At 42.4% G+C, this 18,713-nt stretch overlaps 1 protein-coding gene across 1 annotated transcript; it reads left to right on the forward strand.

Annotated features, from left to right (window-relative positions):
* The first annotated feature begins 218 nt into the window (after positions 1-218).
* hpdl (4-hydroxyphenylpyruvate dioxygenase like) lies at positions 219-14,553 on the forward strand. Its single transcript, XM_033033728.1, has 5 exons — positions 219-1,064; positions 2,465-2,631; positions 9,445-9,596; positions 11,139-11,281; positions 12,834-14,553. The coding sequence occupies exons 1-5, from the start codon at positions 457-459 to the stop codon at positions 13,012-13,014; spliced, it is 1,251 nt and encodes a 416-aa protein (XP_032889619.1). The 5' UTR covers positions 219-456; the 3' UTR covers positions 13,015-14,553.
* The last annotated feature ends 4,160 nt before the right edge of the window (positions 14,554-18,713 follow it).

Consider the following 18,713-nt stretch of genomic DNA (forward strand, 5'->3'; position numbering starts at 1 on the left):
GTGGCCGCGCCTCCCGCCCGACGGTGACGGCAGCTGCCTGCAACACCCCTGTGACCAAGCCTGTGACAATCAAAGATACTAGAGAAGCCTTTGGTGACAATTAGTCCCGAACACCACGTGCGCATTCCGTGGCCCCGCCCACGCGAGTTGTTTTAGGCCCCGCCCACGCGAGCTGTTTTAAGCCCCGCCCACACTGCGTGCATATTGCGTGGGCACGCCCGCACGCTGGGTCCCAAGCCCCGCCTCCTCTAAGAGCGCTCTGTGATCTTTGGTGCCTGACTGACCCTCCCATAGACGTTGCCTGACTGACCCTCCCATAGACGGTGCCTGACTGACCCTCCCATAGACGTTGCCTGACTGACCCACACAGTATTCCCCACATTTTCTGTTGTAGATTTCCAGCATCTGCAGCTTTTCTCTATTCTTGTCCTGACTCGCCCGAGGCTGCCTGTGAAGATGGCGGCCAGCGTGCAGCGCCTGAGTCACCTCGCCTTTCACGTCCACAGCGGCCAGCGCTTGGCCCGCCACCTGATGCGGCGCTTCGGCTTCCAGCTGTACGGCAGCCGGCATAGCCGCACCGCCAGGCAGCTGGTGCTGAGGAAAGGCTCGGCCGTGTTCATCGTGAACGAGAGCGCAGAGCCGGGGCCGCACGGCTTGTTGTACGATGCGGCTCCGCCACACGTGGTGGACAGCGCCTGCAATGTGTCCTTCGAGGTGAAAGACGTGGAGCGGGCGACCCTCAACCTGGGCCGGTTAGGTTGCCGCGTCCTTGTGCCGCCCAGCCCGGTGGAGGACGAGTTGGGCTCGGTCACTTACTCTGTGGTGCAATCGGTGGTGGGCAATGTCCGCCACACTCTCATCGACCGAAGCGACTACTTGGGCGACTTCTTGCCCGGCTTCGGACCGCCGCCTGCTGCTCCGGACTGGCCTCAGGAACAGGACGCCGGTCCGGTGGTGGTCACTCATTTCGACCACATCACCTACGCTTGTCCGCAACGCCAGAGCGGCCACATCATGGACTGGTACCGGAGTTGCTTCGGCTTCAAGCGTTTCCTCGTGAACCGGTGAGCGCTGTTGGAGGAGCGTTAACGAAAGAAATAAGGGCTTTCATCTCAAAATTATAAATTGCTTCTAAATACATCCAAAGATTCATAGAGTGATACAGTGTGGAAGCAGGCCCTTCGGCCCAACTCGCCAACTATGTCCCAGCTACACTAGTCCCACTTGCCTGCGTTTGGTCCGTATCCCTCCAAACCAGTCCTATCCATGTACCTGTCTAACTGTTTCTTAAACGATGGGATAGTCCCAGCCTCAACTACCTTCTCTAGCAGTTTGTTCAATACACCCATCACCCTTTGTGTGAAAAAGTAACCCCTCGGATTCCTACTAAATCTTTCCCCCTTCACCTTGAACCTATGTCTTCTGGTCCTCGATTCCCCAACTCTTGGCAAAAGACTCTGTGCATCGACCTGATCTATTCCTCTCATGATTTTGTATAAAATCTCCCTCATCCTGTGCTCCATGGAATAGAGACCCAACCTACTCAACCTCTCCTTGTAGCTCACACCTGCTAATGCTGGCAACATCCTTGTAAATCTTTTCTAATCCCTTTCAAACCTATAACATGGTTCCCAGAACTGGACACAATATTCTAAATGCGGCCTCACCAACGTCTTATACAACTGCAACGTGACCTCCCAACTTCTGTACTCAATACCCTGACTGATGAAGGCCGAAGTGCCAAAAGCCTTTTTGACCACCTAATCTACCTGGGACTCGACCTTCAAGAAACCATACACCTGTACTCCATCTATACTAAATTCCGTCAACCATTCCTCTGCCCACCTAGCCAATCGATCCAGATCCTGTGCAATCTTTCATAACCATCTTCACTATCTGCAAAACCACTAACTGCTATAGAGGTATAGGGAACCTGATCTGTGCAAACATGCTTTTCAATAACTGCAGATTCACCTGTTTGCATGAAAGGACTACCACCTTTACATTGCAGCAGGTGAGTATACAGAAGTTTGAGTTATAATTTTCAACAATTGTACAAGATTTGTCAACAATTGTCAGTTATATCGTAGATACGTACACGGGCTAAGCCCCCCCCCCCCCCCCCCTTCCCAACTCTTTCTCCACTACATCACTATTTTAATTGCTCCCAATTCCCATACTTTTTTGCAAGATGCTTTTTTCCCCATGTTCGTCAATTTCCAAAGTAAGTTTGAAGTAGTTCTAATACCCAATCAAAATTGCATTTTGAACAAAGCAACCCACAGTGTTCAGTGATTCATCAATGGTGATATATCCAATTAGCAGTTTGATAGCATGCGTTATAGCTGAATAGCTGTAATTTACAAAGGCCAAAAGGAAAATACCACAGCAGCTGAAAACCTGAAATTTAAAAAAAACACAAAACTTATCTTATGTGATTATGTCAATTGTTTTATTTTTACAGAGATGAAGATATAGATAATGGTTATGTCATTCAAGGCAATGACATTGGACTGCGTTTGACAGCAATGGAATACTGGAAATGCAGTGAAGTTGGCCTGTCAATGTCTACAACTGAAGAGAAGAAAACAGACTGCAAATTTGTGATTGCTGAATCCCTGCCCTACCAAGGTACAGAATAAATTGCAATCTTCATCGCGTTCACACGCCTATTATATTTTTGTTTAATCTTTTCTAAGTCTCTGAATATTAAAACTACAATTTAAGTAAGCATAATTTCAGACATTTCTTTATATAATATCTGCCTCTACCCTTATAGTTTTTTGCCATATTTTAACAATAGAATTACTGCAGCATAAGTCATTTGACTCACTCGACTCCAATGACATTGAGCCAACTTTGTCTGTAAGCAATCCAGTAAATCATTTTTCTTGCTTTTTTTCCCCTATTAAGTACTAAACTTATTTTGTACAAACCAAAATAGAGTTTACTTCCACCACCTTTCCAGATTGTAACTACTTTATTGAAATTCCAATTTCATCTTTGCTTCATGGGTTTTTAACGGTGTTCTTTTAACTGTAACTGCAAAGTATTTCCAAATCAGTGTGATGTGTCACATGGAGAGGATCTGGAAGCATGTGGTATTCCCATTGCCGGCTGTCTTTATTTGTTTTAGTGGAAGAGGACACGGGTTTGAGAGGAATAGTCTTGACAGATAGCTGCATTGTACTCATGACACATACTGCAGGCACTGGGTGGCCACACGTAAAAGGAATGAATACTTGGGGTGCATTGCCAAAAACATGGTCTGCTTTGTCCTGGATGTGTTCAACATCTCGAGTGTTTTTGGAACTGCACTCACCCAGGCTAATGGTGAAAACTCCAACATAATCCTGAATTGTGCCTTATGTCTGGTGGAAAGACTACTAGGTGTTGAGATGAGTTAGTTGTTACAATATGTGCAGTATCTCATAAGGTCATAAGTAATAGGAGTAGAATTAGGCCATTTGGCCCATCGTCTACTCCGTCATTCAATCATGATTGATCTATCTCTCCCTCCTAATCCCAGTTTCCTACCTTCTCCCCATAACTGATAAGGCAGAATGAATGATAAGGCTGAATGATGTTAATAATATATTTCTTATATTATTAACATAATTCAGCCATCATAACCTCTGACACCTGTACTAATCAAGAATCTATTTCTCTGCCTTAAAAATATCCACTGACGGCCTCCACAGCCTTCTGTGGCAAAGAATTCCACAGATTCACCACCCTCAGACTAAAGACATTTCTCCTCATCTCCTTCCTAAAAGAACATCCTTTAATTCTGAGACTATGAACTGTAGTCCTGGACTCTCCCATTAGTGAAAACTTCCTCTCCACATCTACTCTATCCAAGCCTTTCACATATGTTTCAATGATGTCCTCCCTCATTCTTCTAAACTCCAGCGAGTACAGGCCCAGTGCCAACAAACGCTCATTCCTGGGATCATTCTTGGATCATTCTATGAGATACTGCACATATTGTAACAACTAACTCATCTCAACACTTAGTAGTCTTTCCACCAGACATAAGGCACAATTCAGGATTATGTTGGAGTATTCACCATTTGCCAGGGTGAGTGCAGTTCTAAAAACACTCGAGATATTGAACACATCCAGGACAAATAAGACCATGTTTTTGGCAATGGCAGATCACTGTTTCCTGAAACACATAATTGGTCACAGGCCTCCAATCCAAATACAACCTTCCACTATTTACCCTGCAGATGAAACCAAATACTATTACGTAGTCAGCACCCTTGACCAAGCAACTGCGAGGCGAGTAAAACCTTACCCCCACTCCTCCCCTGGCAGGTAACAAATATGCGCCCCAAGTATTCATTCCTCATTCCTGGGATCATTCTTGTAAACCTCCTCTGGACCCGCTGGTCCCTTTGCACCATTGATTTCTGGATTCTCTCCCCATTTAGGAAATAGTCCTGGATGTGTTCTCTGCCAGTTCTCTGGGTACTTTCAAGAGAGAGCTAGATAGGGCTCTTAAAGATAGCGGAGTCAGGAGATATGGGGAGAAGGCAGGAACGGGGTACTGATTGGGGATGATCAGCGATAATCACATTGAATGGCGGTGCTTGCTCGAAGGGTTGAATGGCCTACTCCTGCACCTATTGTCTAGTGCATGCCTTTATTCCTATTACCAAAATGCACGACCCCACACTTGGCTACACTATATTCCAGGGATCGCGGTCGCCGAGGCTGTCCATGCGCAGAATCCGAGTTGCCCGCTCGGACTCGCTAAGGCCAAACCTCCTGATGAGCAGGGCCTTCAGGCCCGCATATTTGTTACCTGCCGGGGGAGGAGTGGGGGTAAGGTTTTACTCGCCTCGCAGTTGCTTGGTCAAGGGCGCTGACTACGTAATAGTATTTGGTTTCATCTGCAGGGTAAATAGTGGAAGGTTGTTTTGCGATTGGAGGCCTGTGACCAATTATGTGTTTCAGGAAACAGTGATCTGCCATTGCTGTTTGTCATTATCTCAATGATTTGGATAAGAATATACAAGGTATGATTAGTAAGTTTGCAGGTGACGCCAATGTAGGTGGTATTGTAGAGAGTGAAGACAGCTATTAAGAATTTCAGCAGGATCTTGACCAGCTGGGCAAGTGGGCTTCACAGTGAATGATAGGGCTCTGGAGAATGTTGTAGAGCAGAGGGATCTGGAAATATATGTACATAGTTCTGTGAAAGTGATGTTGCAGGTAATTAAAGTGGTGAAGAAAGCTTTGGTATATATGCTGGCTATCAACAGTAAGGGAATTGAGTTTAGAAGTTGGGACATTGTTACAATCATACAAGATGTTGTTGAATCCACACTTATCTTCTGTTTTGAACACCCTGGTCTAGAAAAGTTGCCATTAAGCTGGAAAGAGTGCAAGAGATTGATTCACAAATATATTACCAGAACTTGGGTGTGATTCTATACAGATAGGGTGGGCAGGCTAGGACTTTATTCCTTGGATGCAGGAGGCTGAAAGTAAACTTATAGTGGTGTATAAAATCATTAGGGAAACTGAGAGAGTGAATGAAGAATCTTTTTCACAAGATAAGGGAATCAAAAACTAGAGGGCATGGGTTTATGGTGTGGGGAGATATTTAACTGAAAACTGAGGGGCTGATTTTTCACACAGAACGTGGTGGGTGCATGGAAATGTCAAATGAAATAATTGAGGCAGGCACAATAACAACATTTAAAGGTCACTAAAGGGGGCGGGGCTGAGGCGTCACACACACTAACCACCCGCCAACACACACACACACTAACCACCCCCCTTGATATATTAATATTATTCATTCGTTCCTTTTACCCCATCCCCGCCCTATCCACTCACGCATGGCCCCCAACTGTGAGGGGGATGGGGGAGAGAGAGTGGGGGGGGGGGGGGAGAGAGAGTGGGGGGGGGGGGGAGAGAGAGAAGGGAGAGGGGGGAGGGGAGGGGGGTGGCGGAGGGGGGGAGCGGGGTGCGGGCGTCAACCAAAGGAGGTGGGAGGGGGGGGGGGGACCACTCGCAGCATGAGCAAGGCGGCGCAGACCTATTGTGATGTCATCAGCGAAAGACAGCCGATTTTATTTTAAAGCTTTGCCAAATTATTGAACATTTTCATTACTAACTCGAGAAATAAAGCATGAATTTTCCAGATAAGGCGATTCTCTACAGGAATATATTAAAATGTTACCGTTAGCGCATCGATTTTTCGAGAAAATGTACACACACGTAAATAGGGAGGTTTCACGGCAGTCGGGTCACGACCCATGACCCGTACTGTTGCTACGCTACTCCAAATGGATTACACGCGATGAACTGCAGGTCGGCACTTACCATTGTTTCCAGCGTAGAGTGCCCGTTAAAACCCGCTGAAATTGTCAATTTTTGCGCTGTAAATAATTCTGGAAATCGGGATAAGCATGTGAGACATTTAGCGTACTTCAGAATTCCAAAAGTGAGGAGAAATGACGGTAGATAGAAACGATAGCTGAAGGGACAACAACAGCCAGAGTGCTTGGCAAACATTGGCCATTTGCTCACTGCATTTCATCAACAGGCATTATTTGTGTTTTTTCTTGATTATTTTGGCATCTAAAAAGTTTCAGAAGTGATAAATCTGGCTGTAATTTTTTTAAATCGCCCATGATTCCCAAGTGGGTTTTTACATACAAAATGAAAACGCATCTGAAGAAAATTTTACAGCCAGATTTATCACTTCTGAGAATTTTTAGATGCCAAAGGAATCAAGAAAAAACACACATAATGCCTTACTTGATGAAATGCAGTGAGCAAACGCGATAATTCCCAATTTCTTCAGTGTTTACCAAGCACTTTAGCTGCTGTAGTCCCTTCAGTTCTCGCTTCTCTATACCTTCATTTCGTTTCACGTTTGGAATTCTAAAGTTGGGTGCATGTCTCTCACACTTACCCCGACTCCCACAATTTTTTTCAGCGCAAAAATTCAACATTTTGGCGGTTTTTAACAGGTAGGAAAGTACGCTGGCTGTTGTTGTCCCTTCAGCTATCGTTTCTAGCATTAATAACATATACCGGAAGTGACGGATGTCTTCCAGTTGGATTTAGCGGCTCCGTGCGTCGAGCCCTATGACCCAGTGACCTTACGTGCAACCCCCCTATACACACACGCACGCATATAAATACACATACAAGATCAGACTTTTAATAGGTACTAGACCAAGTGCAGACTCCCCCAACGCACCCGTCCCCTACCCATAGACTCCAAGGGAGGCGTGGTCCTTCAACTCAACCCGCTGCCGAAGATTTGAGCACTCCGCAAAGATCATAGCCTGTGAGCCTCCCCCAGCACTGGAGTTGAGAAAAAAATTGCAATACCAATTGACCCTCCCCCTCCTGTCCTGCCAGGAGCTATGATGGCAACATTGTCGCAAATGTCGGGTGCAGTACATGGATAGGGAAGGTTTAGAGGGATCTGAGCCAGGTGAAGCAAATGGCACAATCTTAGATGGGGCATCTTGATTAGCATGGTGAAATTGGCTCAAAGGGTCTGTTTCCATGCTGGAAGACTTTATGATTACGGTATATTCAGGAATCCATGCTAATTCTTTCCAGCTTTTGAAACATACAATCATGTAACTTCTGGGAGATTGTTTTGCTGATGCACGTCTAGTTGCATTGAGTGGGTTATCCTAAGTAGAATGGATAAATATTTAATTTGGTTGCTGACTACCACATAAGCATCTTGCTCTTGCAAATTTGTTCCAAATCATTTTGCAGGAAATGCTAGTCCCTGCTCCTTACGAAAGGACAATTCCTGATCCGTGCTGAGCAACAACTTGGAGGATATGCTAAATAGCGTAGGTATTTATCCTTTGTTTTCCCCCTGGTTGTGATTTGTCCACAAACTTTGGTTAACTTACTATAACTGGCTGTGAGGAAGAAACTAGGGGTTATACAGGAGTGGCTCAATCATTTGAGATGACATAAGTTCAGATCAAGAGTCATCTTGACTTGAACTGTTTTGGCTTGTTGATGCTATGCCTGGTTCCTGACAAGGGATACCGTTCAGATGCTTCACATGCATTCTTTCTGGTTTGTAATGGCATTATGTGTGAGCACTGTAACGGATCTCTGATGTCATTGCTTTCTGATCATGCTGGTGCTATATTAATATCTTGCTCTTGATACCTTGAAGGTTGGGTAGATTGTGATCCCTCAGATTTTGTTTATCGTTTGCCATGTTTTGCTGTTGTGCTGACATCGAAGGGAAAGTCACTCCTTTCACTCCTTAGGTGAATTAATTTAAAACATTAATAAAGGAGAAAGTTAATTTGAGGCTTAAGGAGAAAGATCATTTGAGGCTGTAGATTAAAAATTTGGGTAAACCTTGGCAAAAAACATATTGGTGCAGAGTAGAATAACAGTTTTTTTCAGTCACGGTTTTGTGTCAGTGACCTTTCCATTAGATACAAAATTGGCTTGAATGTCGAGGCAAGGTCGTGGTGGAGGGTCATTTGTCAGACTGAATGCACAAAGTCTTTTTACGAGGGTAGTGAATCAAGAAAGGAGGCCTGTACCAACTGGAGTGCCATAAAGGTTGGAGGTGGGTCCTTGTTATTTATATCAACAGTTTGGATATGAATGTATGTGGCATGGTCAGTAAGTTGCGTATGACACTAAAATTGGTGGTATAGTGTAGAGAGAAGAAGCTTATCTATGAGGGACCTTGGGGTAGAGGTAGATAGTTCCATGAAAGTGGAGACACTAGTAGACATGTGAAGATGGCATTTGGCTATCTTGCCTTCATAGCTCAGTGTATTGAGTACAGCAATTGGGACATCATGTTATTGCTGTGCAAGACAATGATAGGATCACATTCGGAGTAATGTGTCCAGTTCTGGTTATCGCAATATCGGAAGGATGTCATTAAACAAAAAAAATTGCAAAGATGTCTGGTAGGTTTGAGTTATAAGGAGAGACTGGGTCTTTTTTCCTTTGAGTCAAGGAGATCAAGGGCTAACCTGAAAGAGATGAAAATTGTGAGGGGGAAAAAATACGGTGAATAGACGTGATGTGATCCTGAGGTTGAAGAATGTGGTAATGACAACAGTGGAAAAGAAAATCTTAAATACTGTATTGATCGCATTACTATAATTTATTAAATTGTATTCCAAGTATATGTGGGTTTGTCATTCCTAATATTTAGCCACACTTCCAAATCAGTAGCCCCCGTACGTAGTTCCTTGTATTTGCCTGGATTACCTTTGTTCTTCTCGTCCTTTTGTAAGTGGTATTAAAATAATTAAATATACTGCTAAACTAATAAATATACTGCTAAACTAAACCAAAAATGTAATCAAGATCACAGCTGATCATTTTTATGGTCTGGCACTGACTTGTGTTCAAGAAATATAAATTAATCTTTGGCTATTTTTACAAATACTTTGTGTATTTACTTAGGTAAAAACCAAGTTGACACGTTTCTGGAGCAGCACCATGGAGCTGGGATACAGCATGTGGGATTGTACACTACTGACATAGTTTCAACCTGCAAATCTCTTGCAGATGCTGGGGTCCATTTTTTTACACCGCCTCCTACATATTACACAGAGGTACAGTACTGGCTTAACCATTCAACTAAACTTCAAAATAAATCTAATCATAATATGTTAAAAAGAAATATAACAAGGTCATAGGCTTCCTTGAATATTTTAAGGTTAGGTGTGTTTTTTTTTATATATTGCTGGATTAGGAGTCAAGAATCAATAGGTTTTTGCTGACTGTCTCACATTATTTTTGAATAGATGATTCAGTTTTTCTCTTCAGTGATATGTGAATTTTTATTTCAGTAATTAATTCTGTTTGCCATCAAATGGCCTTTACTGTCATTAAAAATATTGGGTCGAGACAACCCAAAAAGTGACATTAGATCAACACATGAGTATGATATGAATTTATTAGCAAGTTGAGGCTTCCACAACACTGAAGTTTGCTGGTGAAGCTTTATTTGTGATTCTTGAATGCATTTTGCTGTGTGGAGTTGCATTGGAGCAGGAACCTGCTGTGTTTCACAGCACTCAATACAAAGCTGGGCTGCCGGATGACAAAGTTTACTTTTTCAGCTGCTTTGTAGTAGAGCTTGCTCTGGCAAACAGTGTGACTGAATTACATCACACAGAGCTTAATCACTTTATACCCAAACTTCCCTTTCATTGCCTGCATCGGTATATTCAACATTTCATACTTTGAGTGTGGATAGGATCTGCTCTCAGCAAATAGGATGGCTCTGCAAGTTCCATGTCAGTTTTCAGGATGTATAACCTCATTCCAGAATTAACTTACTAAACAAAAGTTAAATTATTTTAATACTTTATATGTTACCCTTTTAAACTGAAACTTATTTTCCTTTATTCCTTTGCTTTATTACTTTGCTATATTCCTTGGATTGTGTACCTTGGGTAAGAAATGTATCATCCGGACGAAGACCCAGCTATTACCTTTCATCTTCGTACACATCATGGAAACTGTAGAGTTCATTGTGCTGAAAGGGAACTTTGAATACTTTGGCTGGTCAAAAGCCCCTAAAAAGTATGTGGGTAATGGCACAATTCCATTGCTGTTGATTGCACATTTGAGGCTTGCATTTAATTTTACACAACTTCTGGATAATCAATCATTTTTGATCAAGAGAACTTGTGAATTGTGTTAGCTGTAATTTGCTATGCACTGTGACCGCTAGTCTAAACCTCATCATGACAATAATGTATTGGCCATAAACCTTTGTGTCTCTTAAAAATAATAACATTAAAAATGGAATTAATGGTCTGATAACATTGGATTTCAATAGTCAGTAGGTGCAGGAGTAGGCCGTTCGGCCTTCGAGCCAGCACCGCCGTTCAATGTGATTTCTTTGTTCTTTTGTAAATAGTTTCCTCAGAACTCCGGAGCAGCAAGTGACCAGTGTTTGTTTTAAATAGTGAGCTTTAAAATTACAATATAACAGCTATATTCCCAGTAATTTATTCTTGTAACGAAGTAAATAAATGCTTATTCTCCACCCTACTATTCAAATACATTTGCTTAAAAACCATTGCAAATTGTCTTTTGCGATTTTATTTGATATATCTCTATTTAGATTTTGAATTCTTTTGCAGATTGAGAAACACCAGGAGATCGTGAAAGCAGGAGAAGATCCAGACTTGCTATCAAAATATGGCATTCTTCTGGATTCAGAAGTTGATGGTGAACACTGTAAAGGAGAAGCCAAATGCCCCAGGACAGCTAATCATAACAAGAGGTTTGTTTTTTTAGTGTGAACCTATATTACTTGAAATCTATTGGTCAGTTGAACCACGTACTTCATAACTTAAGCTCTGAAGGACAGAATTGATTAAAAAATAATCATTTTTAGTGACTTCTTCCTGATTTCCATCTTTGTTCAAAATCCAAATAACCATGACATTGTCATGACTGCTATCAGCCAATTGTAATGTTAGTATGCAGAGACAGTGTTGGGACATACTTGGCCATTGCTCAACTCCACCTGCAACTTTAACCAATGGTTAATTGCCAGACTGGCAAGATTTTGATCTTGAATATCTTGCCTGTACTTGTTCATGATGCCATTTGAGCCATTGGGTCCCAGTAGTTCTAATCAATCCCATTCCTCTCTTTATTTTGTTGTGACATTATAACTCATTCTTGCACACATGCCCATCAATTCCCTTTTTCTGATTGATTGATTATTTTTACATTTACCGACACTAAGCGTTGATTTAAAGGAGGCAATTAAGATATGGTCACGGTGGCGCAGCGGTTGAGTTGCTGCCTTACAGCGAATGCAGCACCGGAGACCCGGGTTTGATCCCGACTATGGGTGCTGTCTGTACGGAGTTTGTACTTTCTCCCCCTGACATGCATGGGTATTCTCCGAGATCTTCGGTTTCCTCCCACACTCCAAATACGTACAGGTTTGTAGGTTAATTGGCTTGGTAAATATAAAAAATGTCCCTAGTGGGTGTAGGATAGTGTTAATGTGTGGGGATCGCTGGTCGGTGCGGACCCGGTGGGCCGAAAGGCCTGTTTCCATGCTGTATCCTTAAACTAAACAGCACATAATTACTATGTTTATTATTAAGGAAAGATGTTTAATTTGTATTAATTTTTTTAAATATGACATTGAAAAACTCGGGCTAAATGGTTTCCTACATCTTAAATTCTGTTGTGCAGTGTCAATTGTTTTTCCCTTCACGAATTTCTCTGGCTCGATTCCAGATGCATATTTCCTGCATTAAATTTGTCGTGTATTACATAGCCACAAATAGCTTTTTAAAGTCACTGCCATTGTTTCAGAGGTTTTGGGTAGGAAGACTTCAAACATTTTCTTTCCATTTAAAATGCCCTCAGAACAGCATATTTTGATAACTTTTTTAAAGTCATTCATTTTGTAATTTGTTATACCAATTTAACAAATAGTGTGCCTTCACATTTTCAATAGTTTCTTAATTTACCCCTCCTAGGGATTGGAATTTAGACTGAATAATTAAGTTTAAAGTTTTATATCAAGCATTGTACGTTGCTAGTTGGTTTTGAAGGGGTAAGGATCCAGAATGAAAACTACTCATTGAACACCACCTATGGTTCTTTGAGAACTGGTTGAATTGACAGTCACAGAAGTCTATTCCTCGCGCTTTCAGCCTTTCTCTGTCTCTGTCTCCTCCTCAAGTTGTTCCTGTGTATCTTTTGTATTAAGCCATGGAGCAAAGTGAATCCGTTTCTGATATAATATGCAAAACTTAACTTTGAGATAAATTTGTGAACCTTTATAATCAAAATGTCCTTTGTTGTAGGTACATAATGCAAATGTTTACAAAGCCAATATTTTCTGAAGATACTTTTTTTCTTGAACTCATTGAAAGGAAAGGTGCCTTGGGATTTGGCGAGGGGAACATCCGTGCCCTGTGGAAATCGGTTCAGACTTTTATGGATCAGCAAGAAGAAAATAAAACCATAAAAGGAATAGAATGCTAGTTTGCCTTCAGGGTGAAAGAGATGCTGAGTGACGGATGGTCTATTAGACCACATAATCCTCTCTGCATTGAGTATTAGCTACTTTCCACAGAGAAATGTATGACATGAATGTACTGTAACATATCTATCAAGCTCTAATCTCTCAAATTTTCAAAGTCCTTGCACTATATTTGGGTAGATTTATGTTTGATATTCTGAACATGGAAAAATACAGGAATTCAATTTTTGCTTTCTCCACTGCTTCAGACTGACACTGCTCATACAAGTTGGGTCTTTAAATGTCAGTGATTTCAAATGTAGATTATTCAACTTGGTTTTAAGTTGAATGCTATTGGATCTGCAGTCCTGCTGTTCATTTAGTTTTATTATTTCTTCTATGTGCCTGAAATCTCTGTACAGGCAAATCTCACATTATAGCCATTCAGGTAATGGAAATTCACCCTGGCAAAGCTAGCACATCACTAGAAAAAAATGAGTCTCAGAATATGTGGAAACAAATAAATACAATTGTTTTCAACCTGCACCAGATAACATGGGTTTACATTACATAAAATTGAGATACTGGGTGTTTTCTCAGAACACAATGCCATCCTCTTCTTACTCACCAACCTACCTCCTATGACTCCAATAATGCAGGGGTGGCCTGAACTTGAATCGGTATGTTGTCTAGTCAGTATATTTTCTATCTGGTTAAAACTGGATACTGTGTCCATTTACATTTTCCAAATTGATCTTGTTACAGGATCTCAAAATTGATTCCTTTTTCACAATTTCAGTTATTTATCACTGTCAGAAATTTCAGTTGCACATCATCACACTCCAGCACTAATTAGTGTGCAATAAGCATTTCAAAATTCTTGAAGATATCCTTGCATGGTTTTAGTATGAAATTTTATCCATGCTTTCATTGTTCAAACTACTTCAGCCATGGGACATTTTTTATTTTCAGCAGTGTCAAGACTGGAATCAAAGTAGAAATATATATCGAAGAAAGACACAAAATAGCTGGAGTAACTCAGGGGGACAGGCAGCATCTCTGGAGAGAAGGAATGGGTGTAATTTGATTTTAGCCCATTTTTCCCTGATAAGAACATGTTTCTAACGGTGTGTGTGCTGTTTGAAAGCACTTGCTTGCAAAACATTGAATATTATGTCGTGAAACCTTTTAGTTCCTCTTATGTGCTTGAATATGAACTCTGGTGTTGAAAATAAGTTAAATATGGTAATCTTGAGATCAATGAGAATGCAAGAACCTGTCATGGTATGCTACATTTTCTGTTGATAGTTCCAACATTCATTGTTCTCCATTTTGAAAATTCCGCAATTAGTGCCTTGCTCAGTTTTTACCTTGTATTTATTTTTCAATGGCTGATTACATTTTGAACCTTTTTTCCAACCTTGAATTCAAAATGTCATTTGGATTGATTTGATAGGCAATACTCATGATCCATTTTATCAAATTGTATTAGAATTGAGTTGTTTGTAAAGTTAAATCCAGATGACTGACCAATAACTAATTAAAAGACTTATTAAACTGTCTTAGAGCACTTGTTTATTGTATAGAGATGTCTGATCAGGCTTAGTATTCTACCTTAATTTTGGGGGGGACTGATCCAGGATTGAATTTTAAACTTTTTTCTTTCCAAGTTACAGCAACGGACAATAATTCTAGATTGTAGAATGCTGCACGGTTAAATTTAGTTTTACCCCTTTGTGCTTTGTAGTCCAGAAGACTGCAGTGGGTTGTATAAAAGTGTTTGGGTACTTGACTTCTTGTCTGAACAAGTAATATCAGGGTTAGTAGGGGTATCTATCTCAGTTGCCTCTATAGTTGTATTATATTGTTTTTGAATGATTGTGCCTTTTGGAAGAAAACAGATTTTAAAAAAAATGTTTAAGTATCAGATGAAATCCAATTAAATAGGGATAAGACAGCGATGACTCAAAGCTAAGTCAAGACTTGACAAATCATATCCAAATGGAAACTAAAGAATGACTTATTCATTATAAAGATAAGCAAAATGAGTTAGGAACAGAATAAAATAGGTTTTTTAGAAAGGCTGAAATTATTTTCATACAGGGGAAAACCCCCCCAAGGAGTGAAATTGAACCTCCTTTTGGTGATATGCATATCCAGATCCATATTTAACTTGAATCAATCTAGCTCAGAAATGTGTTCATTTCTAAATCAGAACTGACAGGGCCCTCAAGTGCAGATTCCAGCCTGGACTATTCATCCTCCCGTTAAGAGGTAACACAAGGGAAAAAAATTAATCTTGTCACTTATTAGATGTTTACATTCTGATGTAGCATACCTGTCGTGGTAAATGTGGGAGACAAAGCAATTGGTTTTGGAGCGTCATTTCCCTAACGCAACCTGGATTATCACCTTTCCTTCAAATTGGGTACAAATACCACACCCATGTACAATAGTACAGAATTCATTTTTACCTTGCCAACACTGCCCATATCCCATGTGAATAAAGACATATACTGTCAACTCAGTCATGAGATTAGCCTCAACATTAGTCAGATATTCCTACATGTAGCTGACATTTCTATAATAATAATAATAATAATAATAATGGATGGGATTTATATAGCGCCTTTCTAATACTCAAGGCGCTTTACATCGCATTATTCATTCACTCCTCAGTCACACTCGGTGGTGGTAAGCTACTTCTGTAGCCACAGCTGCCCTGGGGCAGACTGACAGAAGCGTGGCTGCCAATCTGCACCTACGGCCCCTCCGACCACCACCAATCACTCACACACATTCACACACAGGCAAAGGTGGGTGAAGTGTCTTGCCCAAGGACACAACGACAGTATGCACTCCCAAGTGGGATTCGAACCGGCTACCTTCCGGTTGCCAGCCGAACACTTAGCCCATTGTGCCATTTGTCGTCCCAAACCTATAGTACAAGATATAGAAGCAGACTAGACTAAGTGGGACCCGTTGTGTCCCATGTTCACACGGGAGGGCTGGTCCCCCAACGCAATATTCCACCTATTCCAATATTGGTGGCCAGGGGGCGCTTTCTGGAGCGCTAGTATGGGCTGAAGGGACTGGTTTCCAGAGGGCTAGTATGGACATTGTGGGCCAAATGGATTCTTGGGGTGGCAGCTCACTCATGGCTGGTGGGCTGGCAGTTGACACAGCTATTCCTTGAAATTCCATTTCAAGCAGGGTGCAAGGCCACCAAATTCAAGTGCAGTTTCTTACCTCTTCCAGCAGGGTGCAAGGCCACCAAATTCAAGTGCAGTTTCATACCACTTCAAGCAGGTTGCAAGGCCACCGAATTCAGGTGCAGTTTCCTACCACTTCAAGCAGGGTGCAAGGCCACCAAATTCGTGCAGTTTCCTACCACTTCAAGCAGGGTGCCGGGCCAACCGACTCAAGTGCAGTTTCCTGCCACTTCAAGCAGGGTGCGGGGCCACCAAACTCAAGTGCAGTTTCATACCATTTCAAGCAGGGGCAAGGCCACCAAATTCAAGTGCAGTTTCTTACCACTTCCAGCAGGGTGCAAGGCCACCATTCAAATGCAGTTTCATACCATTTCAAACAGGGTGAAACCACCATAAAACCACATAAACACCACACTCACAGTTCAGTAGACGTTCAGTTGATTCACAGCTCAGTCGTGAGCTCTCCCTCCCCCATCTTGCAGAGACTGTGCCACACCCACATTTCCGGGTTTTATAATCCCTCGCCCTCCGTGGCGTGGCCTTCAAGGCGTGATTGACAGGAGAGAGATTCTCAACATTTTTTAAACACTAATAACACTTTTATTTTTCATTGATGGGAAGAATCCCCTGCACCTGATGAGCGGAGTAAGATCGCCAAAAATCACAGCCGTAAGTGGTAGCGTTTTATCTAAAATCAATATACAGTGCAAATTTAGTAGAAAAATGTGAATTTGTACATAAAAATGTACTGTCAGCATGAAATTTACAGGTTCAGATCAGTCTATTGAGGGTTTATGTATTAAAGATGCAATTCCTGGATTAAGGTAAATCTAAACTTCTTCAAATCACTAGAATGAAATTACATTGAGAAAAGTTAGATGGCCACTTGATTTAGAGGACCTCTTGATTTAGAGGTATAAATTTAGAGGAATTTGTCTTTCAAAATTCTGGAAATTGATGGCTTCCCTCTGAACAAAAATTCCATCCGAACCATTAACTGTTTCAATGAAGATGTCTTCCGTTTTACAGGCCCCCACTCCCTCATCTTTACCATGGATGTCCAGTCACTACACGTTCATCCCCCACCAGGAAGGTCTTAAAGCCCTGTTTCTTCCTCGACAGCAGAACCAGCCAATTTCAGTCTACGAATACTATCCTCCGCCTAGCAGAGCTGGTCCTTACCCTCATCAACTTTTTCGACACCTCTCACTTCCTCCAAATCCAAGGCACAGCTATGGGGACTCACATGGGCCCGCTATACCTGGCCCTTTGTAGGGCACGTCAATCACTGTTCTAGGTATACACTAGCCCTATCCCCGAACTCTACCTCCATTATATTGATGACTGCATCGGTGCTGCCTCCTGCACCCATGCAGAACTCACTGACTTCATCAACTCCATGACTAATTTCCATCCTGCACTCTAATTCACTTGGACCATCTCCGACATCTTCCTACCCTTTCTGGATCTCACTGTCTCCATCACAGGAGATAGACTATTGACCGACATCTACTACAAACCTACTGACTGCCATAGACACTTCTTTGCTTCCTGTAAAGACTATCCCCATCTCCCAATTCTCTGTATACGCCACATCTGGGCCCAGGATGAGGCTTTCCATACTAGATCAGAGATGTCCTCATTCTTTAGGAAACGGGGGTTCCCCTCTTCCATTATAGATGAGGCTCTCACTAGGGTCTTCTTGATATCCCCGCAGCTCCGCTCTTGCTCCCGCTACCCCCATTTGCAACAAGGACAGTCCCTCTTGTCCTCACCTTCCACCCCATCAGCTGTCGCATAGAGCATATAATCCTCCAACACCTCCAACAGAATCCCACTATTGGCCACATCTTCCCATCTCCACCCCTTTCTGCTTTCCGCGGAGACCGTTCCCTCCGCAACTCCCTGGACAACTCGTCCCCACCCAAACCTCCCCAGGTACTTTCCCCTGCAAGCGCGGGAGATGCAACACCTGACCCTTTACCTCCCCCCTCTACTCCATCCAAGGACCCCGACAGTCTTTCCAGGCGAGGCAGAGGTACACTTGCACCTCCAACCTCATCTACTGTATCCGCTGTTCCTGGTGTCAACTTCTGTACATTGGCGAGACCAAGCGCAGGCTCGGCGATCGTTTCGCTGAACACCTCTGCTCAGTCTGCCTTAACCTACCTGATCTCCCTACCAGAGTGAGGCCCAGCTCAAATTGGAGGAACAGCACCTCATATTTCACTTGGGTAGCTTACAGCCCAGCAGTATGAACAATGACTTCTCCAACTTCAAATAGCCCTTGCTCCCCCTCCCTCAATCCCCCCCCCCCTTCCCAGTTCTCCCACCAGTCATACTGTCTCCGACTACATTCAAACTCAGTCCCGCCCACTCGCCTGACATCAGTCTGAAGGGCCTTGACCCAAAAAGTCACCCATTTCTCTCCAGAGATACTGCCTGTCCAGCTGAGTTACTTCAGCATTTTGTATCTACTTTCTATTTAAGCCCGCATCTGCACTTCTTTC

The sequence above is a fragment of the Amblyraja radiata genome, chromosome 15, assembly GCF_010909765.2.
Source record: "Amblyraja radiata isolate CabotCenter1 chromosome 15, sAmbRad1.1.pri, whole genome shotgun sequence".
Classification (NCBI taxonomy): Eukaryota; Metazoa; Chordata; class Chondrichthyes; order Rajiformes; family Rajidae; genus Amblyraja; species Amblyraja radiata.

What these genes read in the sequence shown, in the direction of transcription:
- hpdl (XM_033033728.1), top strand. Translation starts at nt 457, where the DNA reads ATGGCGGCCAGCGTGCAGCGCCTGAGTCACCTCGCCTTTCACGTCCAC. An exon ending in AAGCGTTTCCTCGTGAACCG is followed by an intron (nt 1,065 to 2,464) that starts GTGAGCGCTGTT and finishes TTATTTTTACAG; the next exon opens with AGATGAAGATATAGATAATG. An exon ending in TGAATCCCTGCCCTACCAAG is followed by an intron (nt 2,632 to 9,444) that starts GTACAGAATAAA and finishes GTATTTACTTAG; the next exon opens with GTAAAAACCAAGTTGACACG.